The following is a 25,442-nucleotide window of genomic DNA, read 5'->3' as shown; positions in this document are numbered from 1 at the left end:
CCAGCAGCATTCATTAGTATGTCTGATGCCATCTAGAACTCTGTCAGTTTGATATTTTTTGGATGCAATTGAGATCTTGTGCTATTTGTTTGGAATGTCTGGTCACCCAAGGGAGGTCTGTATAAAACACAATATGCACAGCACGAGTTCAGGCAAGGGATTCTGAGTTATTACTTGTCTGCAATGATAAATGTCCACATATGTCCTCAATGTCCATTTCCCTATTTTTACCAAGACAGCCGAATTCCTTATAAAAAATGCTAGTTGCTGGGCTATTATGCTGATCTCCTCACGCCTCAATATTTTTTAGTTTATTATTATTATACAAGATTTATATAGCGCCTACACTTTGCGCAGCGCTTTACAACATAAGGGCAGACAGCACAGTTACATTACAATTTGGTACAAGAGGAATCAGGGCCCTGCTCGTTAGATTGTAAGCTCTAAGACGAGGGTCAAGTGATACAAAAGGTAATAACTGTGGGGAATGAGCTGATGAAGTAAGTAGAAATACAGTTGTTAGGTGGTGGTGGGATAGTCTTCTCTGAAGAGAAGGGTTTTCAGGAATTGCCTAAAAATGGACAGAATAGGAGATAGCTAGACAGATTTGGGTAGGGAGTTCCACAGGATGAGAGAGGCTCAGGAAAGGTCCTGGAGGCAGGTATGGGAGGAGGTGACAAGGGAGCTAAAGAGCAGGAGGTCTTGGGAGGAATGAAGAAGTTATTGACGTAAAACAAGTATGCAACTAGTTAGGTCCACATAAAGAGAGAAATAACTTTCTACAAGCTGGCTTGCTGGCTCAGGAAAACCAAACAGCAGAATCTATCAGGCATTGATTCTGCATCCCTAGATGTCTTCCACTAGAAGAAATCTGAAAACATTTTAGAAACTCTAAAACATTACCAGGGGTGGACTGACAACTCATGGGGCCCCTGTGTCCTTGCCCAACCTCAAAAAAGCCTATGGAAAAGGTACCAGAGGCATCTCTTGAGGCCCCCTACTGACCCGGGCCCTCGGGCAGTGCCTGAGTTTCCAAATGGTCAGTCCGCCCCTGAACATTACTGAGCCTAGCCTAAGATTACATTATGAATTTGTGAGACAAACCAAATGCAAGGATAATGTGAATATGAAAAGTATAAACAATATTATACCAATTACATTACATCATGTACATTTATATGGATTTATTTAAGATTAATGAGATTTTCCCCTTTAACCCTTTTGTGACCAGAAGTAATTTCATCCTAGATCCAGTCCAAATTTAACAGCATCAGTATGCAAGGTTAACTTGATAACTCTGATATGTACGTATCGTATTGTTTAAGATTTTTTCAAGGACCTATAAGGTTTTTATTTTGGAACACTGTTTAATAAATACTATATCCTGTTTTTATTATAGGTTGACATATTTATAAAAAAAAAAGGTAACATTATTTATTATAGTGATGTAATTGTATGTTACCCTTACAATATTAAACAGAAGCATACTGCCATCTGCAGGCTGGTGCAGCTTTGGTAATCTGGTAAGTGTGTTTTTAAGCAAACCTGACAGCTTGCATATGATTGCTATGTTATAGGGGAATCCTGTGCACACTACTAGCTGTCAAATGGAGCTGCTGCTGGAGGTACTGACAAAGTTGTTTCAACATGGGCCATCAAGCCCAGGATAGTTAATCTGCAGATTGCAGCTGGGAAGAGGTTAAAGCAAAATGATTTTACTGTACTGGGCCTGTAGTAGGCTTAATACAGTTTTATCACCCCTTATTTACTGGTTTTAGTACAGTAGCATGGTCTTATGTGTCCACGTGTCTTGGTACAAGTATGGTGGATGGGTCTCAATGTCATTTACAGGAATGCAAATGCTGCCTACAAAAATAAAATTGTGTTCATGCACTACCTAGCCACTTAATAATCTTGTGAAGATATTTCTAAAAACATATAAATTTGCATTCAGGAAAATTGCATGGTGGTGGTTTGGAGGAGGTGTGGAGTGGGTGCAAATCTGTCCTGGCAAATGAACTTTGCATTGAACAGGCTCAGCCAGGAAGCAATGACCAGGCCATGGTCATGGTGGTACCTACAAACACAGCAATATTTCCTGATCCAGTCCTTAATGATGGATTAAGCAAATATTTTCTAACACCTGTAAATACTAATACTGACATGTGAAACTCAAATTTAGACTGTTGCATAGGAAAACCCAGATTTGAGTATTAATGACCCTTTAAAAATATGCCTCTTTGCAGATATAGGTCATGAAGAACACTAAAGGACAAAACTGGTTCCAAGATAGAATAATAAAATAATAATTACAATCACCTTAATTTAAACAATGACACAGTACAGAGACAAAATGTCTGGAGAGTGTCCAAATGTCTATTAGAGATTACAGTGCTGCCACTAATTTGTTATACTGCCAATATGAATTATTTTTGACAGTGGTGAATCATTCATGACCTTCTCATCCAGCTGAAGGAGATGTCTGCAGAGCAGGGTGTATGGAGTCTGGGAAGGGTTCAATAAAGTTTAAATTGAGCTAAAATTACCTGGTTAAATCACTGATTTATTGTGCCTATCAACTGCAAGAGGTTATAACATTTCTCTAAGCTGAGATGGAGCTAGACATTATTGGGACCATCACCCATAGCCAAATCCTATTTCTGCATCAGTGTGCTTTTTGTGGGAGGGGGTACTGCAGTTCTCTGTAAGTTTGTACAGGCAGTATAAAAGCTCCTAAATGGCCCAGTCTGGAGAGACTCTTTTAAACAAAAACCCTTCTTTCACTTACAAAGGTCAAAGCCAACTAACAGTCCAGTATGGAAGCGCCTACTGGCCTCTGAGGATCCTATATTGGCTACTGAATACTAGGAGTGGTACTCAGCCTAGAACAATGAGAGAAGTCAAGGCCTTCTGTATAGTATAATTCAAGGGTTAATTTTGGTTTGTGCACAATTACGACCTGACAGGTTATTTTAACATTCGTGACTCAGAAAACATTGAACAGTATGAAAATACTTGTGTGTTGAGCCTCATGTATGCCTAGTGGTGGAAAGGAAAGTGTCTTCATACCATACTTTCAGAGTGACAGCTGACTTTATATTCATTATTAAGGGCATCTAAGATCTTTGCTATACTTTTACATTAAGGCAGTATATGAAAGTAAAATAAATGCCCCAAAAAAGGCATAACATGTTACCATCAAATAACATACTGCCCTTTTCAGAGCTGTAATAATTACAGAGGGAACTCGACAGATGCCCAAGACAGCATTTATAAAGAGACGGCACGAAAAATGTTTTATGATCCATGTATTATTTAAAGCCCAACTCCAGCCAAAATCATTTCTAGTCTTGGATATACTTGATAAGAATCAGTCATGTCAAGATGTTACAGTTGTCCATGACCAAGATAGGGAAATGTCACCTACATTTTCTGTCCCTGTGATAGCCAGTGACAGTAGGATAGGATATTATGGGATCTGTTGTCACTGGGAGGTACAGAAAGGAATAATAACTTAAAGAGATTTTAGCCCATCCCCATTTTACAGAATAAAATGTTACTGCAGCCTGCGAACCCACCATTTTCCTGTTCACCCCATTTTGTGCACAGGTGTCACATTTTCAGGGAAAACCCCCCTAAGGTGTCCCCACTGAAAAATTTCTCCTCCTCCTCTATTCCTGTTCTCATTTTTCCTTCACCATCAGTCCTGGTAAAAATTGTCATCAGGGCAAATAGATAGGATGGCTCTCTCTCACTGGGACAGAGACAGCAATGTGATAGGTGTTCTAACCCCTCACCACTCTATTCAGAAGAAATATATGGATAACTGGATACTAACATTTATAGGTAAAGTTGATCCAGGGAATATCCGATTGCCTCTCGGGGGATTAGGAAGGAATTTTTTTCCCAGCAGGAGCAAGTTGGATCATGCTTTGCTGGGTTTTTTTTTTTTGCCTTCCTCTGGATCAATTGTGGGTGTAGGATTATAACTTTTTTTTATGGTTGAACTGGATGAACTTTTGTCTTTTTTCAGCCAGACTAACTATGTAACTTAGCTATTCTGAAGGTGCTCTGGTCACATGATTGGCTCCCTGTGCCGACTTCACTGGAGAGACAGTTGACAATGAATACCCTATAGAAAGCCTGTGGGTGACATCACCATTGCATAGGCATTACAGCTGTTGTCATCAATCTCTACTCTTCACTGAAGCCAGCCACTGGAGAGATCATATGACTGGACCTGGAGCGCCCAGTGAATAGGTAAATATACAAGTCTTTTCCCTACAGTTTACTTAGTATATAACTTATAATGGGGGTGGGAGTAGGTTTACGCTAGGATTTGACTGGACTTCTACTTTATTACATCATTAAATGTATTTTGTATACATAGTGTAAGTACCTGAATTTGACTTGGGATCAGCCTCCAGTCATTCCCATGTACAGCAGAGTTCCGACTGAGAGGAGAAGCAGCACAAGAAGCCAACCAGTTGTGCTGACATAGTCATGTGCAAGCAAGCAGAATTACAGAGAGATGAGCTTCTCAGTTTTCTGTTTTTTCCCTTCACTGGCTGAAGGAAGGACAAGACCTGTAAGAGTTAATTAAAGAACAGAATTAGGCTTGAATGAATGATTTTAAAGTACTATTTGTTATGAAAACCCTGGACGGTGGTCTGTCTACAGTTTGAAGTGGGGCCTGGTTCTCACATTGCTGCTGTTCCAAGCTAAATATGTGTGAGCGGTACCAGAACAGTGCTGCGGTGAGCGTGCCTGTGTTATGCAGTGTGAAACTGATACACACTCTCCTCTGTATTCAGAGGGACAGTGTTTGCATTGGGAAAGCACACAGACGGTGACTCAAAAGCGCTGTCAATCATACATCCATCATCTTGAAGCGGTATGGCTGGAAATTGGAAGGAGGAACTTGGGGCATGCTGTCACATACTGGATCTCAGCCTCCATAGCTTCTAGAAATATGGGCAGAGTGCTATAATTACTTTGTACCCTGGAGGAATGGAGCATCAAACATATACAGTATGATGTGATAGTTCTTTAAGTAACGCTTACAGATCTTATACTTCCTGCAGCCAATTCAGGTACTTACACTGTATTTCCAAAATACATTAAATGATGTATTAAAGTAGAATTCCGGAATGCAACAAACCCTAACATGGCTCTAAAGGCTGAAGTTTTTTTTTAATCTTAAGGCATTCTCTGCATTAAGGTAAAAAGCCTTCTAAGTGCATCTCTCCCCCCAGCCCACAATCTCAACCCAGTGTACAAGAGCAGAGACTCTCTCTTCTCTCTCCCTCCTTATTGACTTCGAGACAGCAATGGGAGATATTGGCTCCCGCTGCTGTCAGTTGCAGCCAGTGAGGAAGAGGCGGGGCTGAGCTGTGCTCTGTGTGTCAATGGACACAAAGAGCGGCTCAGGAGCAAAGCACTTGCTATGGTGGCACCCACAAGAGAAGAGGAGCCAGGAGCGCTGGCGGGGGACCTGAAAAGAGGAGATTCAGGGCTGTTTTGTGCAAAACCATTACACAGAGCAGGTAATTAGGGCATGTTTGTTATTTTTTCGTTAAATAAGGGAAACTATCACTTTAAATTTACTGTTCCCACCCCCTTTTAAAAGCAATACTAATTACCCTGTGAAAGAAAGATGCATATACTCGCATATTTTCAGCCTGCTCATGTGATTGGCTCCCCTCTGTCAGCTAGCATCTGCTTTAGGGGAGTGGAGAAAGCCCCGACAATGGATGACCTAGAGGAAGCCTATGGGTGACATCACTATATAGGCATTCTAGCTCTTGTTGGAGCGCTCTCTCCTCTCTCCTGCAGTTGGCGGTGGCTGGCGCAAGGGAGATCACGTGACCGGACCAGAGTGCCCCCAGAATAGATAAGTATATGCTTCTGTCTTTTACAGGTGTAGCACCCTCCTAGTGCAGCTAGGGGGAGTTAGATCCTAATGGTTAGTCAGGAGCTGGCTAGCAGGTCAAATTGTGGTCAGGGCTGAGAAACTCTGCAGGCCAACCCACTCTAGAATTTCTCCCTGCTCTGAGGCTTCGGAGGAGGGCCGTGGAGACAGTAGGTAGATTGAAAGAATGGCTGGCTGCACTCTTGAGGGACCTTAATCCCCAGCAGAAGGCTTGGCAAGGGGCTGGGATTCCCTTAAAAGTATAAGAGCCTGCTCTGTGGCAGGAGTATGGAGTGAGAGGAGTCGGGTGGAAGAAAGAGGAAGATGTGAGGCTGAAGGAGGAAGGCTGCCAGGAGGCCTAGTGCAATGGGGCCTGCGTGCGAGCCTGGAGCTGGAAAGGCAGAAAACTCAAGAATCACTGGCCCCCCTGAGCTAGGACCACCCCCATGGCAGGGATGTAGCAGCCCAGCTGACAGGACTGGTAGCAGCAGCCAACTCGCAAGTGGTACAGAAGAGGATCTGAGTGAGTACACCTGTACCTCCTGGGCGGATGGTGATAAACCAGATTAGCCCCCTACTAGTTCACTACTATTCACCTCAATTAAAGCAACAGGAGCCAGATCCCCACCTCAGAAAGAAAGTCTCCAGATTGCTGGGTGAAAAAGAGAAGTTCATCTAGCGTCTGGGGTGGTACAACCAGGAGATGCTGGCTAGCACTCCAACAGTGACTGTATCAGAGAAGAGAAGCTTGTGAATAGTTCAGGAAGTTTTCCTCAGAAATCAGTTCCCTTGGGCATCCTATAACCCCTTACCATATCCAAGTTCTAATCCCCTCAATAATCAACAAAACCAATGCTCAAGGACTGGTTTCTGTCTCTGGATTAAAGCTTGTGTGGAAAATACTTAATGACTGGCTGTGCAGGACTATAGGGGGACCCAAATTCATAGGCAACCCCTTAGGGGGTAGTGCTACACAGGGTAGACCGCATAGGTGTTAGAAGTGGAGTGAGAGCAGTTGTATCCTTAGTTTTATCCCAGATTTCACTGTAATGAATACAGAGCAGCATTCATTTGTGTCTTTTATATCTGCCTAGAGTTCAGCTTTAAACCCCCAGACAATTTCATCTACCTCTTGGGGACTCTGTTGTTGAGATCTCTGTGCTTTAGTCCCTGGCCACACTTGGGAGGACTGGACATTTAACAGCCAGAATCTCCTCCTTTTATTCCTAACCTACACTAGAGAAATAAATGACAGAATGTGGTTGCTCCAGGTAGCACACAGGGTTCTACAAGACTATTTCATCAATGAAATTCATTATAATTTTCTCATTTCAGACAATCCACTATGAGATTGGCTTCATTGTGGCGACAGCCCTTGGGGTCCTGTTCTTCCTGCTCATGCCTATGGTGGGGCTATGCTTCTGCATGTGTCGCTGTTGTGATAACTGTGGCGGGGAGATGCACCAGAGACAAAAGAAGAATGCAGACTGTCAGAGAGGATGCTTCGCCACCTTCCTGTTTGTGACATCTCTGCTAATAAGGTAAGCTGTGCCTGAAGTCTCTGCTAATGAATGCTGGCTGTAGGTGTGATATTGCAATGAAACTGTCAGTGGCCTTACTTATGGAACTCCCCACAAAGCACAAACTCTTGGGAAAATTAGAACACAAGTTTGTGTATGCTGAAAAATTCTAAAGTAATATAAAGCCTCCCTAGTTACCCTAAAATATTATGAGTATTATTTTTTTTTTTATTAAATACTTTTTATTGAGACAATATTGTGCACATAATACACGTATGCCCATTATACAAAATGCAGTACATTAACTATTTGGTACGACACTTCAAACTTTAGTAACAAAACTGTTTTTACATTTTTCTTTAAAGTGTTACTAAATCCACAACAGTAAAATCAGTCTTTATATGTAGTAAAGCTTGCTTGTTATGCTCACTGTGGAACCTAAGGGGTTACTCCTTCACAGTGTGTAAAAAGGCTGTTTGATCCTGTCTTCTCTGATCCTCCCTTTCTTCTACTGTCCCCAATTCATATACCATTAGTACACAGCCCTAGAATAAGCTCTGCACATACTCCGTTTGCTGTGTATTGCCAGAGAGTTTTTTTTTTTATTTGGGAGCATGTGATCAGCACAGGGCCAATCAGCACTGTCCAGACAAAGGGTAAGGGGTCATGCACCCTCATAGGACAGTCAGAGCAGAATGAAAACTCCTTCTACAAGCTTTAACAAGTGCATGGCAGGACTCTGATAGAAGTCACAAGATTACTATATAGTGCTGATGAGAAAATGTATTTAGCAGTTTATATTTACTAAAAATAATTACATTTCCATGTTCTGTGTACTGTGGGAGAGCAGATATAGTGAATGCAGGGTCCTGGGTTTAGTAACACTTTAACTCCTACAGTATGGCAGGACTTTTCATATTTCTCGAGCATTTTATGACCCTTTTAGTACAGTAGAGCCCCTTGTCCCACACCCATAGTAAAAGCCCATGACTCCCTCTCCAGCCTTGTATAGTATTATGTTGAATAGACATGTGCATGCTGCCAATTTTTGTTTCATTTCGGATACATTTGTTAATTGAAGAATTTTATTTTGTTTTTTGGATGCATTCGTGAATTGAATTAATTCATTTTCAGGATTCGTTTCATATCTTCAGCATTTGTTTTGTTTCATTCGTAATAGCTGGTTGTTTAGGAGCAGGAGGCCCAACGTGCCCTTAACAACCATGACTCATCTGCTGTCAGCAGAATTCCTCACTGACAGCAGAATGTAAACAAATCAAGTGCCGGTTAAAAAAAAAAAACTACAGCTTGGGGTCCCCTTCGGGTCTGGTATGGACTTTGAGGGGAAACCCATATCAAAATCTTTTTTAAAATGGCGTGCCCCTCCCCAAATCCATACCAGACCCATGGGTTTGGTATGAATTTTAAGGGGAACCTTACACCAAAATTAGGGGAAAAAATTTAGTGGGTCCCCCCAAAACCCATACCAGACCCTTATCCAAGCATGCAGCCTGGAAGACCAGGAAAGGGGGGACGGGGATGAACAAGTGGCTCCCCCTTCCTGAATCATACCAGGCCACATGCACTCTACATGAAAGGGTGCTTTTGGGGATGGGGGCTCCCCCCCAAAGCACCTTGTCCCCATGTTGATGAAGACAAGAGCCTTGTCCCCAAAACCCTGGCACAGTGGTTGTGGGGGTTTCTTTTAAGAATATGGGGCTCCCAGATCCCACCCTTCGCCCATGTGAATAAGTATGGAGTACATAGTAGCCCTACTCATTCACCATGTCAAAATTAAATAAAAAAACAAAAACAGTTTTTGACAAGTCCTTTATTAAATATTTTTTTAAAAAACATGTCCCCCGAAATTCAGCACCAATCACAATGAACACAGATCCACAGGATGAAGCAGAAAAAGTCCACCGAACATGATTAGTCTCGTCAAGAGACACTTGCTAAATGACCAGTAAATATGGGAGTGGGGTGACATTACCGTGTGACCAGCCCCCCCATGTTTACCTGTCATTCGGCGAGTGTCTTTCGACGGTGCACTCGCCAAATGACAGGTACACGTGAAGAGGGGGTCACCTAGTGGCATGGGGTTCCCCTCAAAATCCATATCAGACCTGAAGGGCCTGGTGTCAATTGGGGGGGGGGGGGGGTCCACGTTGTTTTTTAAAAAAATTTGTTAACCGGAACTTATGTTTACAATCTACTGTAGCTCACTTCAAGGTTTCCTGAGCAATGTTAGAGCAAGCCTGTCCCAAGTTTGTCCTCATTAACATACAATGGAAGAAGACTAGTCTCTACACCTTTAACCTTTTGTTAGAGTAGACTGTTAAAATGTAGTTCCAATTGAAAATAAAAATCTACCTGCACACTACAGACAACATCAATTATGGCAAACACAGCCGCCCAGTCTCCTAAGATTTTTTTTTTCTTGCTGGAGGTTCTAGAACAGAGCATCTAAAAAGGTAAGCTGCCATTTTAAATATATATTTATTTTTAAGTTATGCTGTGTAAATGGGGACATGTAACAAATATAAAGTAGGTGTTATCCCAATTTAGCTGCAAAACTGGAAATACCCTTTAACCACTTGCCTTCCAGAGGATTTACCCCCCTCCCTGACCAGGCCATTTTTTGTGATACGGCACTGCATTACTTTAACTGACAATTGCGCAGTCATGCAACGCTGCACCCAAATGAAATTTACGTCCTTTTTTTTTTCCACAAATAGAGCTTTCTTTCACTGGTATTTGATCGCCTGTGTGTTTGTTATTTTTTATGCTATAAATAAAAAAAAGACTGACAATTGTAATAAAAAAACAGTATTTTTGACTTTTTGCTATTAAACATGTCTAATAAAAAAATGGCAATGTAATTTCGTCATAAATTTAGGGCAAAATGTATTCTGTACGTCTTTGCTGAAAAAAATCCCAGTACGTGTAAATGAATTGGTTTATGTGAAAGTTATAGCTTCTACAAATGGCGGTATAGATACTGTAATTTTTTTCTTTTTTACTAGTAATGGCGGCGATCAGCGACTTATAGTGGGACTGTGGCAGGCATTCTGACACTGGGGGGAACTGACTTGGTGTCACTGACATCCCCAGTGACACCAATACAGTGATCAGTGCTAATAAAACACACTGACACTGTACTAATGGCACTGGGCAGGAAGGGGATAACATCTGGGGTGATCAAAGGGTTAACTGTGTGCTGTTTCACTATGTTGGCTGTGTGTGTGCTTCACTGTAAGCACACTGCTTTGTATGGCTTTGCTATGCAGAGCCATACAAAGCAGTGTGCAGGAGCTGACAGGGGAGAGATCTGTGTTGTTTATACACAGGTCTCTCCCCTGTCGGAAATACTGAAGTAATCGGCATCCGGGACCTGGTGATTGACAGCAGAGGCCTTCCTGGAACTGCAAAATCATGTATGTATACATGATTTTGCGCACCCGTGCCGCCTTGTAGCAGTAATTCTGCTATAGGGCGGCACGGTTTAAATAGGCTTAATATTTCTGATGTAGGTGAGTTTATGTGCCTTTATTGTCCTGTACTCTTCCTTTCATTAATAATAATATAAGGTTTATAACAAGGATTATCATTCTTTTTTTACTAATTATGTTCCCATATTTCAACAGTCTGGGAGTGCTCTGTGCTTTTGCTGCAAATCAGAATCTTACTAGCCAGATCCGAGGATCAAAGAAATTGGTGCAAAGCAACTTCAAGGACTTGAAAACTTTGCTAACGGATACCCCCATGGTACTGTAATATCATTCCATGTGTTTTAAGTTGATCTTATGCGACAGTTGATTTATAGCAGGTTTTGACTTGGTGAAAGAAGGTAGAAAATACGAGCACACATGCTTCTTGTTCCAATGTGCCCAGGCCACTTGTTAATAATGTCTGGCCTCCATCATCTGTCTACAAGAACAGCTTGTAATGTGAACACAGAGACTTGGGGCTGCATTGGTCATATTCAATATGTCTTCAGTATGTCTAGCTCAATGCTCCAGTGATCAGCAGAAATCAACACAGGCTCAGTGCAAGGGCACGTAGAAAACAGTTGCTTTCTATGTGTCCTGTTTCCACCCTACATGTGTGCACTACATAAATATGCAGCATGTATAGCTACATAGCCCAATTCGCTTCATGACAGTGTGGGCAGACTGGTGACAATGAGCCATAAAACAATATTAATTTATATATAATATCACAGTGGCTAAATGGTTAGCACTTCCCCCTGGTAGTACTAGGGTCGTTGGTTCGAATCCCAACCACGGCACCACCTGCCTGGAATTTGCATGTTCTCCCTGTGCCTGCGTGGGTTTCCTCCGGGTACTCTGGTGTCCTCCCACACTCCAAAGACATGCTGGCAGGTTAATTGGATCCTGTCTAAATTGGCCCTAGTATGTGTATGTGTGAATGTAAGTTAGGGACCTTAGATTGTACGCCCCTTGAGGGTTAGGGACTGATGTGAATGTACAATATATATGTAAAAGGCTGTGTAAATTGACAGCACTATAGAAGTACCTGAAATAAATAAAATAAATAAATGTGCTTGAGTCACATCAGATAAGTGATAGATTTCCATCCGCTGTGGATTACTGCAGATTACAATTGTGTTTTATCTGCCTTGTTGAACAAACCCACTAAAAAGGAAACATGTGACTAGCAGGGGCAGACTGACCATTTAGGCACTCCGGCACCGCCCGAGGGCCCGGGGTCAGTAGGGGGCCCATGAGATACCCCTGGTACCTTTCATAGGCTTTTTTTGGGTGTGGCTTGAGTGTGGGCGAGGACATAGGAGCCCCATGATTTCCTATTGCCCGGAAGCCCCATGAGTTGTCAGTCCGCCCCTGGTGCCTAGACTATGCACATGGAAGCATTTACATATTCTAAAGAAGTAATAAAATCACTCTAAAGATTAAGCTTACCCTTCGGAACATGTTGCAGCCACCCCCTCACCAAAGCCCCCCCCCCCATGACAGAGGGCCGGGGATCTTCTTCCCGCACCCGCTGTCACAATTTCAAGAAAATGCGGCCGTTCAGGCCCCACCCACAGGGCACAAGTGCACTTCAGTCTAGGTTCACACCTATGCATTTTCTGTTGCATTTTGCAGAGACGCACAGCAGTCCATTTAACATGATTTCCTATGGGACACGGTCACATCTCTGCGTTTTCAAGCGGTGTGTTTTTTGGAAAGGGACAGGGACTTTTTTCAACGCAAAACATTGCGTTTTTGGTTCAATAGATATCAATGGAGATTCTGCAGAAATGTATGTAGTGCGTTTTTGATGCATTTTTAGTGTGTACTGCGTTTTAATCTGCCCAGCAACAAGTTGGAAAAAAACGCCAAACACATCAAAACCGTGTCAAAAAACACATATGCAAAAATGCAAAAAGAACTGCAGATATTGCTCAATTGCAAACTGCTTAGATGTGAACCTAGACTTCGTAAAACTATGAAATACCATAATCTTAATAGTGATAATACTGTAAATTGCAGAGATAAATTATTTGGAAAATACAGGGGGTGTGCTGGATTCCTAATGCCTAGGTACCATCAACAGAGAATGAAAAGTTTAATTCTATTTCAATCTTAGGCTGCATTTACACCTGAGTATCGTGTTTTTCGGCATGTTTTTCGGCTAATTTGTTGATTTTTTTTAAGTGTTTTGCATGTTTTTGTACCTATTTTTAAAGGGTTTTTGAGCTTTGCCTTTTTTTATTAGCCAATATGGAAAAATATCATATTTCCTAATTTCTTGCTATGTTTGTCAGCTTTTTCATATGCTTTCTCTTCTTCGTCCTGGCGTTCATTTATATATTTATTTATTATTTTATTTAATTATGGTGCTTAGGAATAGGGTTAGGGTGTTTATTTATTTATTTTAGGGAATGTATTAATTAATTAAATTTTTGTTAGCGTTAGGGGTTTATTTATTTATTTTAGGGAATATATGTATTTATTATTATTTATCCGTTTATTTTTTTGTTAGGGTATAGGGTTAGAGGTTAATTTGTTTAATTATTTATTTTAGGTACTTTTATTTATTTATTATGATTATAATTATTTTGTTTTATTTATTTATTGCATTTGAGCTGAAAAACACACCTAAACACACAACAAAATGCGCAAAAATGGCCATAAATGCACAAATTGCACATTTAAATTAATTTCTATAGCGAAAAAAATCGCCCAAATCAAGCTACAAAAGTAGCTCTAACCCTTTTTTGAGTTTGAGGCTTTGGCTTCTGCCAACTTGGAGTGGAGATGTGAACCAACTCCATAGAGATGCATTGAATTTTTCTGCAAACTGCACATCGCTCAGGTGGGAATGGGGCCTTAGATGATACACAATTGCAAGTCTAGAAATCACCAGCAGGTGTCACTGACATGTTACTTTTGCTGACTATACAGTACTTGAGTCCACACTTCTAGTTTTATGTTGGGGTGTGTATGTGTTTACATATTGTTTCTAGTTTTATTTTGAGGTGTGTATGTGTTTACATACTGTTTCTAGTTTTATTTTGAGGTGTGTATGTGTTTACATATTGTTTCTAGTTTTATTTTGGGGTGTGTGTGTTTACATACTGTTTCAAGTAATAAAGTATATTTTCAATATGCCTACTCCTTTAAAATTTCTAGTTGTCTGGCTGTCATAATGATCCCTTTGCTTCAGTACTTTTGAGTCACTAACCAGATCAGGTGTGTAAATTATTATTATTATTATACAGGACTTATATAGCGCCGACAGTTTGCTCAGCGCTTTAAATTATGGAGGGAGACAGTACAGTAACAATACAGTTCAATACACGAGGGATTAGAGGGCCCTGCTCCTTGGAGCTTACAATCTAGGAGAGAGGGGATAGTGGTACAAAAGGTAATTAGCTGTGGGGGATGGAGTGGTAGGAAGAGTAGAGGATTTCAGTATTAGCTGGGGTCGGGGTAGGCTTCTCTGAAGAGATGGGTTTTCAGAGTGCGCCTAAAAGTGAGCAGAGTAGGCGATAGCCTGATAGATTGGGGTAGGGAGTTCCAGAGGATGGGTGAAGCCCTTGAGAAATCCTGGAGACAAGCATGGGAGGAGGAGACAAGGGTGCTAGAGAGTAGGAGGTCTTGCGAGGAGCGGAGAGTACGGTTTGGGTGGTATTTAGAGACAAGGTCGGTGAAATAATTAGGGGCAGTGTTATGAACAGCTTTATGCGTCAAATGAGGGCTTCTGTCTTTTTTTTGGACTGTTCCATCCTGCATACTGAGGTCAGTGACTCAGATGTATTGGGACCAGATGAGCTCTATAATAGCCAGGATACTAGCATTTTCAGGAGGTATCAACAAGGACATACACCAAATGTGGCTTATACATACATAACTAAAAGTCCATTAGAGAGCTAGAAACATCTCCCAGTTTTCCTTCTTTGAAATGTACAGGAATATCTAAATTCAAGTGTTTTTTAGTTTTTGATTGGGTAGAGAAAGGTTAAAATGCCCTGGGGAGATTTTTCATTACTTTTTAGACAGTTATCACTAAAACAGCTGCCACAATTTTCCTTCTGTTTCTGTCCTGGTGACGACTGTAAAATTGTGGATTGTCGATCATTTTTTGTCCTGACACAGACAGCAGGAAAAATCTAAGCGTCCATTCATACCTGGGCATGGCAGAGATGCTCGTTTCTGTCCACACTTTTGCAAAAGCACATGTGACATGATTGCGGTGCCATTATTTCTTAATGGCACCCTAAAAACGGGTAGCAGTTGCGCATTTTGCAGCACATTTTCCATGCAGCATAACATGCAAAAAACGTGCAATTCGCACTTTGCTCAGTGCCAAAATTTGGTACATGAGCTTCTTTAGTGCATTTTTGGAGCGGAGGGGGGCTCTTTCAAATGAATGGCGCCAATCCAAAAATGCACTAAAAAAAAGCACCAAAAGCGCATCGCTCAATGTGAACAGGGCTTTAGAGAGGTTCTAACTCTTACAGAAAAAACAGACCATCCATGCCATGTATGTAGGCTTAACCCCTAACTAACCTCCTTACTAATTATCAAGAAGAGTTCAATAGTTGTATATATAATTGGAAAAAAATCTTTTTGGGTTGGGGACCCAGAATTTGATAAAGCAACAGTTCTGTGACCATTTTTAGGTTTTTAATTAAAATTAAAAATAAAACAGTTATATTTCATTGTTATTTGGTGATTTCATTTGTGTAGACCTAGTTTCCTGTTAGGGCCGGTTAACACTATAGAAATGCAGTCCAGGTGCATTCCGGATGCTTTTCCGCATGCGTGTTTTTGATGTGTTCTGGTGCATTTTTGATGCATTTTTGCTGTGTTCCAGTGCATTTTTTTATGCATTCCAGTTCATTTTTTCCCCTCTCTTTTTCTTCAAATTAAATACGGACATGTGCATTCCAGTGAATTTTTGGCACATTTTGATGTGTTCCAGTGTGTTTTTTATGCATTCCAGTAAATTTTTTACCCTCTCTTCTTCTTCAATTTAAATACGGATTCCAGTGCGTTTTTTGGCACATTTTGACGTGTACCGGTGTATTTTTTATGCATTCCAGTTCATTTTTTCCCCTCTCTTTTTCTTCAAATTAAATACGGACAGGTGCATTCCAGTGCATTTTTGGTGCATTTTGATGAGTTCCGGTGTGTTTTTTATGCATTCCAGTGCATTTTTGGTGCATTTTGAGGAGTTCCGGTGTGTTTTTTATGCATTCCAGTTAATTTTTTCCCCTCTCTTTTTCTTCAATTTAAATACGGACATGTGCGTTCCAGTGCGTTTTTGATGCATTTCACCGTGTTGCAGTTCTGTGCAGAAAAAATGCAGCATGTTCTACTTTTTTTTCTGCAATCATAACGCACTGGAACTGCAAGCACTGATGTGAACTATGACACTGACAAGCATATACTGTAACCTACTTCCTGTGCATTTTGGATGCAGAAAAAAAGCAACTGAAATGCATGTAGTGTGAACTGGCCCTAAAGGTTTTTAACTCTTCCACACTCTGTAGTGCAGCCACTTACACTTTGGTTACATGAATGTGTATATATCTGGTAAATTTTTCTATTTTTATTTCTATTTTAATATTTATTCTATTTGTTCTTCAAAACTAACAATAATTATTTTTATGTTTTGCCAGCAAATTGACTATTTATTGACCAAGTTCAATATAACTAAGGAGAAAGCCCTATCAGAGCTCAATAGTAAGTACGGTCCATTAATGTTATTTTGTTGATTTTCTTCACTGTTAAAAATTAACTCTGTCCTAACCAGCATGTACAACGGTACTCTAAAATCAGGAGCCTTAAAACCACACAATGCAACTAGTCAAAGGGTATATATATGTCATATGTTTTTGTTTTGTTTAATTGTTGTATTGCTGTTGTGCATATTCCTTCTGTTATAAGCAGACTACCAGGTTGGTTCGCACTGACTCCGACTCTTATATAACCTCTGTACCAGGGGCGGACTGACTATTTGGAAATTCGGGCACTGCCTGAGGGCCCAGGGTCAGTAGGGGGCCCCATGAGATGCCCCTGGTACCTTTTTCATAGGCTTTTTTGGGCAAGGACACAGGGGCCCCATGATCCCCTATTGCCTGGGGGGCCCATGAGTTGTCAGTCCGCCCCTGCTCTGTACTGAGAGAAACATTCAGGCAGCTGCTGATTACCTGCTTGCTAAATATCTGGCTATCTGTATCTAATATGAGTAAATATCCTGGAACAATCATGTGAAATGGGAAGACTCCATGGGGGAGATTTATTAAAGCTGATGCACTCAGAATCTGGTGCTCGTGCACAGTAGCCAATCAGCTTCTAACTTCAGCTTGTTCAATGAAGCTTTTGCAATAAAACCTGGAAGCTGATTGGTTCCTATGCAGAGTTGCACCACATTTTGCACTCTCCGATTTTAGTAAATAAACCTCATTGTCATTTTTAGAAGGAGAGGATATTGGCAGCTCAAACTGAACCTTACGCGTCACATTTTCTGTGCTTCTGTTATTTTTTCTAGTCCAGATTTGAGACTTTTTATCCTAGAAGAAGGGGTCCCAAACCGCCCTGGAATTCCATGCAAATTTTAACTAAAACATTCCAGACCTGAAAATGCATACAGTAGTAGCATTTGCATTCTTTATAAACTTTACCAAGGCTCTAACCTATCCACACTCTATCCAACATGTAAAAATAAGTTTTGACTTTCAATCACGATAGCATCAAGGTGTTCTGCTCCAAACTAAAGGGCCAATCACATCACAATGAAGTGCGCTGCAGCTCACACATTCTCATATATTGACATGTGATGGACTAAGTTAGCAGGCCATTCAGAATGAATGGGCTACAACATACCTCATTGCTGCTGCACAAGGCTCATTGTGCTGAACTGTGATGCATTGCATTGTTTTGGGGCGCCAGTCACAGTGAATGGCATTGCAGCACACGTTTTGGAGGTGTTTTGGGGCGCCAGTCACAGTGAATGGAGTTGCAGCACACATGTTTTGGAGATGCTTTGGGGCGCCAGTCACAATGAATGGCGTTGCAGCACACAAAGTTTGGAGGTGTTTTGGGTCGCCAGTCACAATGAATGGCATTGCAGCACACGTGTTTTGGAGGTGTTTTGGGGCGCCAGTCACAATGAATGGCATTGCAGCACACACGTTTTGGAGGTGTTTTGGAGTGCCATTCACAGTGAACGGCATTGCAGCACACGTGTTTTGGAGGTGTTTTGGAGTGCCAGTCACAGTGAACGGCATTGCAGCACACACGTTTTGGAGCTGTTTTGGAGTGCCAGTCACAGTGAATGGCATTGCAGCACACATGTCTTAGGCTAGGTTCACACTTATGTAGGTGCGGGAATGCGTGTAAATTGCAGTAAAAACGCACTGCTCTTTAGCAGAAGTGCAAGAGGGCCATCAATTCTTCACTACATTCCCACACATCTGAAAATGCTGTGTGTATTCAGGTGCATGAAACCACATGGTGTAAAAGGGCCAAGGGGGAGATATACTAAACCTGGTGCACACAGAATCTGCTGCAGCTGTGCATAGTAACCAATCATCTTCTAACTTCAGCTTATTCTGTAAAGTGATTCTAAAGGCTTAATTTTTTTAAGCAAAAATACCAAGCATGTCTTTACTTACCTGCAGTGTGCAGTGGTTTTGCACAGAGCAGCCCAGATCCTCCTCTTCTCGGGTCCCCCGCAGGCTCTCCTGGCCCCTCCCTGTTGTTGGGTGCCCCCACTGCAAGCAGCTTGCTATGGGGCACCCTCTGCTCCTTGTGTCCATTCACACACAGAGCCGCGGCTCGGCCCCACCCCATCTCTCTTCTTATTCGCTCACAGGCTGTGATTGACAGCAATGGGAGCCAATGGCTCCCTCTTCTGTCTCAGCCAATGAGAAGAGGGAATCCTGGGATAGTCCCGAGTGAGTATTAGGGGAGGCTGGAGGGGATGCTGCACACAGAAGGTTTTTTTACCTTCATGCATAGAAAACCTTGAGCCTTTACAACCACTTTCAGCTTTAACAACAAAACTTGGAAGCTGATTGGTTACTGTGCACAGCTGCACCAGATTCTGCTTGCACCAGTGCACCAGGACCTTGTGTTTCCCGCAGGTAGAGCAGCCCATTCAAATGAATGAGCTGCTGTGTGCTCGCAAACGTGGCACTCGGGAGACGGCCAAATGTGAACCTGGAATTTCCCCTTAAGGCCTCCTGCACACTGCTGATCCTTTCTGCCAAAGCCCCTAAACTCAACTCAATAAAAGCCTATGGGGTTTATTTACTAAAGCTGGAGAGTGCAAAATCAGACTCACGTCTGCATAATAACCAATCAGCTTCTAGCCTTGGCTTGTTAATTAAGCTTTGGCAATAAAACCTGGAAGCTGATTGGTTTATGCAGAAGTACGCCTGATTTTGCACGCTCCAGCTATAGTAAATAAACCCCTAAGTATCCATGCACACATAGACTTTTACAGGAGTTTAGAGGCAGTAACCATTCCTCTCCAGAGCGCAATAGATTCGCATTCAGGAGAGGAACGTTTTGGCAATAAAAAAGCCAAACATGGCAACAATGCATGTAAACTGTGTTTAGCGCTTGGGCGTTTATTCATTTCAATGGCAAGTGCTCTGGCCAGTAAAATGAATAAATATTCAAGTGCTATATGTGGCTACATGCGGTACCGCGTTTTCATGCGTTTTGGCACATTTAGGACTCATGTACACTGTGGCTGCTAAACTGACGTTTAGGAGCTGTTCAGCATATTTTTCAGCAGCCCCTGAACTCTCCCTAATGTTTTCCTATGTGTCCATGTACACATAGTCTTTTACAGTCATTTACAGGCAGTTTTGTTTACAGTCCTTTTTTTTTTTAACGCACCAAACTTGCATTCATGAGTAGATTTTACCGGCGTTTTAAACACTAAAAGCTTGTAAACACGGTTAACCGCGTTTATAAGCATTTGTGTTTAGAAGCGTTTTTTTAACTGTTCCATATCCAGATGCTGTCCAGAGCCTTTTTTCATCATCAGAAATGCATGCAAAGCGTTTCCATGTATTCAAATGGACCCGGTACACCAGCGCAGTCAGTTCCAGGTTCCACGTGAAGGAACAAATGGTAGAACGTGCTGCATTATGCTCAGGATGGGATCCATAGTGAATATAACCAGGAAAGACAGGTCATCTCAACACATACTGCTCTCTCTTCTTCTGCTCTCTCTATTTCTCTCAAAATTTTATTATTTGCTATTTTTCAGTGCATTCTGGGCATTTGGGAAGGTCTACTGAGGTTATCTTTTCAAAACACTTCTGAACGCAAACGCTCATAAACGTGGTATGCAAACGTAGCTAAACTGACGTTTTTTAACCTACGTTTTCCAGCAGTCCATTTCCATCGTTCAGAAGAGTTTCCCAAATGTCCCATGTACATGAGCCCTTAGCGTTTTTCTGCTGCCGAGAGAGTTAGCATCTAGGGGTGTTCCAGTGTACATGTAGCCTAAATGTTGTGCTTCTGCCTGCATGATAAAATTCAGAGATAAAAATTGCCAGCACCATGGTCCATTTCTGTAAGGGTTGCTGTTATTTGCACACCATCTTTTCACTCCTTAGCACTCATTTATTCTTAGAGTGAGGCCTGTATGGTAGAGTGAGGCCTGTATGGTAAAGTGAGGCCTGTATGGTAAAGTGAGGCCTGTATGGTAAAGTGAGGCCTGTATGGTAGAGTGAGGCCTGTATGGTAGAGTGAGGCCTGTATGGTAGAGTGAGGCCTGTATGGTAGAGTGAGGCCTGTATGGTAAAGTGAGGCCTGTATGGTAGAGTGAGGCCTGTATGGTAAAGCTTGCTGACTCTGAAATGTATTAATAACTACCAGCTCATATATCAATATTTCCTCTGCAGATGTTGGGACATTATTGGGGGATCGTGTCCATGAGCAGCTTGGGAAGGAAGTGCGCCCGGCTTTTGATTCTGTTCTTAACATGGCAGGAGGTAACTTTCATCTTGAATCTCTCTTTCCAATTTGCTTACACTGTGCCATTTGTCAGGCTTCTTCTTCTCTCTCTCATTTCTCATTTACAAATTCCTGATGCAAAATATTCTGAGCTCGGTGAATAGGGAATTGAGTTTTTATTCCTGCTGACTCTTCTAACCTGATAAAAATGGAATGAAGTCTTCGCTCCCCAGTGATACGGTTAAAGACGTAACTTTATGTAAGCAGAGTGACTCATAGGCCGTAATGTGGAGTATCAGTGAAGTTAACCCACATCATTCTTTTGTGTGTGTCTAGGCGTATGTAGTCATTAATGCGCACACCTGAATCTACAAATACTTCCATTTATAGCGTGTCATACTATGCAAACTTCTGAAGAATCTGGCAGTCACAACTCTATTCAGGTTTTCTTGAATGGAATTCCTCTCTTTTCATCCTTCTCCAACTAAAATAAACAGAAAAATAGTGTAAGGAAGGTTTAAATTATATCCAAACCCAAAGAGGAAAATATTATGTAAGCTTTAGCATGTTACTGTAAAAACTGTTTTCATTGAAAAAAAAAATACTGGACGACCCAGTCAGGAAATCCATTGTTCAGGCACTTTCCTGCCATAGGTAATCAGGTTGAAAAAAGACACAGGTCCATCTAGCTCAACCATGAAGGTTATTGTTAAGACACATCCTGTTATGGGTGACAACGATCTCCTAATTTACCAACCATTTTCACAAGGCCTCATACATACTGGCTATGGGGTTTAAAGCGGAGTTCCACCCAAAAGGGGAAGTTTCACTTTAAAGATTGGTCCCCCGATCCCCATTAAGGATTGGCACCTTTGGGGAACGGGGGGGAACTGGTACCCGCATTTTGTACTCCTACACTCCCTCTCCGAAGTCTTGTGGGTCCCAGAAGACTACAGGACCATTCATGAAGCGCAGTGTTACTCGTACATGCGCAGTGGGCACCCGCTTGTGAAGCCGCATGCTGTCACAGCCGGGTGCCCACACTGAAGATGCTGGCGCCTGTAATACAGGACGGGCGGTGAAACTGGCAATGCGGGGGGCAATGCGGGATCGTGGGACAGGTGAGTGGCTGTTTTTTAAAAGTCAGCTGCTACAGTTTTTGTAGCTGCTGACATTTATTTCTTTACAAAGTGAGTGGAACTTCGCTTTAATGCCCCTCTGAAAAGCAATTTACAGTGAGTAGTCGATTTCAGGCATTCAGGAGGCAATACTGCCACCTCTTGAATGCCTGTTTTGCTTTTCTGATCCCAAAAGGAATACTGCATTTCAATAGTAGCCCTCTGCATGGTCTCATGGACTTCAAGGGCGCGTTTGGCAAATGGTAACACCTGCCAAACATGGCATGTTGAGTCAAATTTGCATGGCAATGTGTATGAAAATCAGTGGGTCACCATGTTATTTTTTTCTAGGTAGGCAGTCGAGGGGGCAGTAAAAATGCATATTTACCACCAGTTTTTACTGCCCCTATGTTTCCCATGTGAACCCAAACTAAGAGGAGGTCAATGCTGAACAATGAGGTGTAGCTGTACATGTAGACGGAGTGACTGAAAGAGGCTGGAGGAGATCAACATCACAGATGATAAAAAAAATTATAATAAAAATCAGTTATTTGTCATACACCGTGCTTTAGCAAGCTACATGTTATCCAGTTTTGGTTCACATCTACTTTAAAGTGGTTTTACAGGCAGAAGGTTTTTTACCTTCCTGCATTCTCTGCATAAAGGTAAAAAAACCTTCTGAGTGCAGCCTTATACTTACCGAAGCCCCATCTCTATCCAGTGGTGCATGATAGAACTCTCTCAGCTCTCTCACTTCTCATTGGCTCAGAGAGAGTAGTGGGGGCCACTGGCTCTCGCTGCTATTGCTCACAGCCAGTGAGAAGGGGATGGGGCCGAGACATGTTCTGTGTATCTTATGGACACACAGAGCCGGCTTGGGAGTGAGCCTGCACAAGTGCCACCGTAGCAAGCGACTTGCTATGGGGGCACTTGCTATGGGGGAGCAGCCAGAAGTGGTAGCGGGTGGACAAGAGAAGAGGAGGGTTTGTACTGCTTTGTGCAAAATTAATTGAATAGAGCAGGTAAGTATGACATGTTCGTTATTAAAAAAAAAAAACTAAAAACATTTAGAATAACTTTAAATTGGTCCGTCATTAATGTGGTAGTGTTAGTGTATCACCTTCACCATCCCCTGACCATCCTCCAAAAGTCCTTCCATTCATGCAGCGTTTGTCCTTTCCAAAAACTCAAAGGGAACACAAGTTTAGCCCAAAGCTTTCCTAAAGACAAGCAGAAGCAGGTCAGAACGTGTTCAGAAGGAACTCAAAATGATCTGAAATGTAAGCAGAATGAGCCTGAAAGCATGCTACCTTTTCCCATCTACACAAGCAATTTAGCAGTGACTGCTACTGATATCTAGTGAAATGGACACTGAAGTGTTTGTGCCACACACGCCATAATGTAGAGCCTGTAGCGTCCTTCAGTGTGTTCTTTGCATAATGCTGCACAGTAAGAGGGGAGGCAGGTCACATGACTTTGACAGATCATGTGACTTAACCCTCCTTTGCACAACACTGTTTTTCCCAATGTCATGTCAGTGGAGCTGAAATTGGCATGGCGGTAGAGATTTTTCACCATCTGTGCCTCAGAGGAACATAAACTTGCTTTGGTTTAGGTTTCCCACAAGAACTCAATTACCAGTTGGGCCAATGTTAGTTGTAGGAGGGAGCAGTGATGCTTGTTTTAGAACCATTTGCTCCATGTTAATGCATTCTTCTTAAAGTGTACAGCAAAAGATCAAGGTATGAATTGGTGAAGCAGAAACCCACATGGAAGAAAAATATATTTGAAATATATTTTAAAAATATTCTTCCCAAATATATTGACATATATTTGAAACACTACAATTTTGACCATATTCAATATATTTCAATAAATAAAAAAAAAAAAATATATATATATATATATATATATATATATATATATACACACACACGCACACTGTATGTTGAAATGTGTTTTTATTACAAAATATATGAAAAATATTTTTAAGAATACATTTCAAATATATTGTATGTCTTTAAAAATACAAATCTACATTTTTGGAATGCATTTACAAATATATGTAAAAATAAATGTTAAATGACTTTTTTATATGTTAAAAAAATCTGAAGAATATATTTAAAAAATATATTAACTATATATTTTTTAAATATATTCTTAAGATTTGTTTTAACATATAAAAAAGTCATTTAACATATATTTGTAAATGCATTCCAAGAATGTAGATTTGTATTTTTAAAGACATACAGTATATTTGAAATGTAGTTTTAAAAACATTTTCATATATTTTGTAATAAAAACGCATTTCAACATATAGCATATATATATATATTGAATATTGCAAAAATTGTAGCATTTCAAATATATGGCAATATATTTGGGAAGAATATTTTAAAAATATATTTCAAATATATTTTTCTCTATTTGGGAAGACATTTGAAAGGAAATGCAATGCTTTGTCCCTAGCAGAGAGCAGAAACACCGGGCTCTGTGATATTAATCACTTTTATATCAAATGTAATACTGTGCCGATAGATAAAGCAGGATCTGCAGAGACAGGCCTGTGTGATAAGACCTGATACAATTGTGCTACAGCCGGAGGGCACAAAGTGTACAGCAAAAACACTTACTTGTCCTGTGGCAGCAGAATTAATTTGTAGGTGATTTATCCTTGTTTTTTGAGATTTCTTGATGGAATGAGCTCGGAGTTAGTCATCGCTGCAGCATAATGTCAGCATACAGGAATGTCAATCTGCTTCTACCTGGGGTGAAAAGGTAGACATAACAGAAAGCCTGCAGGACAGGAAGGTTTAGCCATGGCTTCTGGATTCTATTACAAAACTTCCATATTGAAAAAACTAAATGAATAAGACTTCTTCCATAAACACGCAACAACCTAAAGCAAACAATTACTGTATATTTCATCCTGCGCTGATTATTATTATTATTATTATTAGATCTGACACTATTAAAGTGTTACTAAACCCACAACAGTAAAATCAGTCTGTATATGCAGTAAATCATGCTTGTTATACTCACTGTGGAACCTAAGGGGTTAATCCTCTGCATTGTGTAAAAAGGATGTTTGATCCTGTCTTCTCTGATCCTCCTCTTCTTCCACAGTTCCCAATCAACCTGCTGATAGAACAGAGCTTTGGGGGCAAGCTGCACGTGCTCAGTTTAGTGTGTATTGCTAGAGAGTTTTTTTTTTTTCTTGGGAGGGTGCATGTAATCAGCACAGGGCCAATCAGCACTGTGCAGACAGAGGGTCAGGGGTCTTGCAGCCTCATAGGACAATCAGAGGAGAATGAAAACTCCTTCTACAAACTTTAGCCAGTGCTCTGCTGGACACTGATAGAAGTCACAAGACTGCTCTAACTGCTCATGAGGAAAGGTATTTATATTTACTTAAATAATTGCATTTCCATATTCTGCG

The 25,442-nt window shown here is 41.2% G+C and overlaps 1 protein-coding gene across 8 annotated transcripts in view; it reads left to right on the top strand.

The window, feature by feature from the left end:
* PROM1 (prominin 1) overlaps positions 1-25,442 on the top strand; it is a 254,289-nt gene that overhangs the window by 129,235 nt on the left and 99,612 nt on the right. For all 8 annotated transcript variants that reach the window (XM_089677437.1, XM_089677434.1, XM_089677433.1 and 5 more), the window contains exons 5-8: positions 7,247-7,452; positions 11,079-11,199; positions 16,586-16,649; positions 20,834-20,923. In XM_089677437.1, the coding sequence (XP_089533563.1) occupies positions 7,247-7,452; positions 11,079-11,199; positions 16,586-16,649; positions 20,834-20,923 (481 nt within the window). The remainder of the gene's footprint in view (positions 1-7,246; positions 7,453-11,078; positions 11,200-16,585; positions 16,650-20,833; positions 20,924-25,442) is intronic.

This window comes from Staurois parvus, unplaced genomic scaffold (genome assembly GCF_062004578.1).
Source record: "Staurois parvus isolate SC_StPar_1 unplaced genomic scaffold, SC_StPar_1.0 ptg000186l, whole genome shotgun sequence".
NCBI lineage: Eukaryota > Metazoa > Chordata > Amphibia > Anura > Ranidae > Staurois > Staurois parvus.
This window is presented reverse-complemented; position numbering and strand designations above follow the sequence as displayed.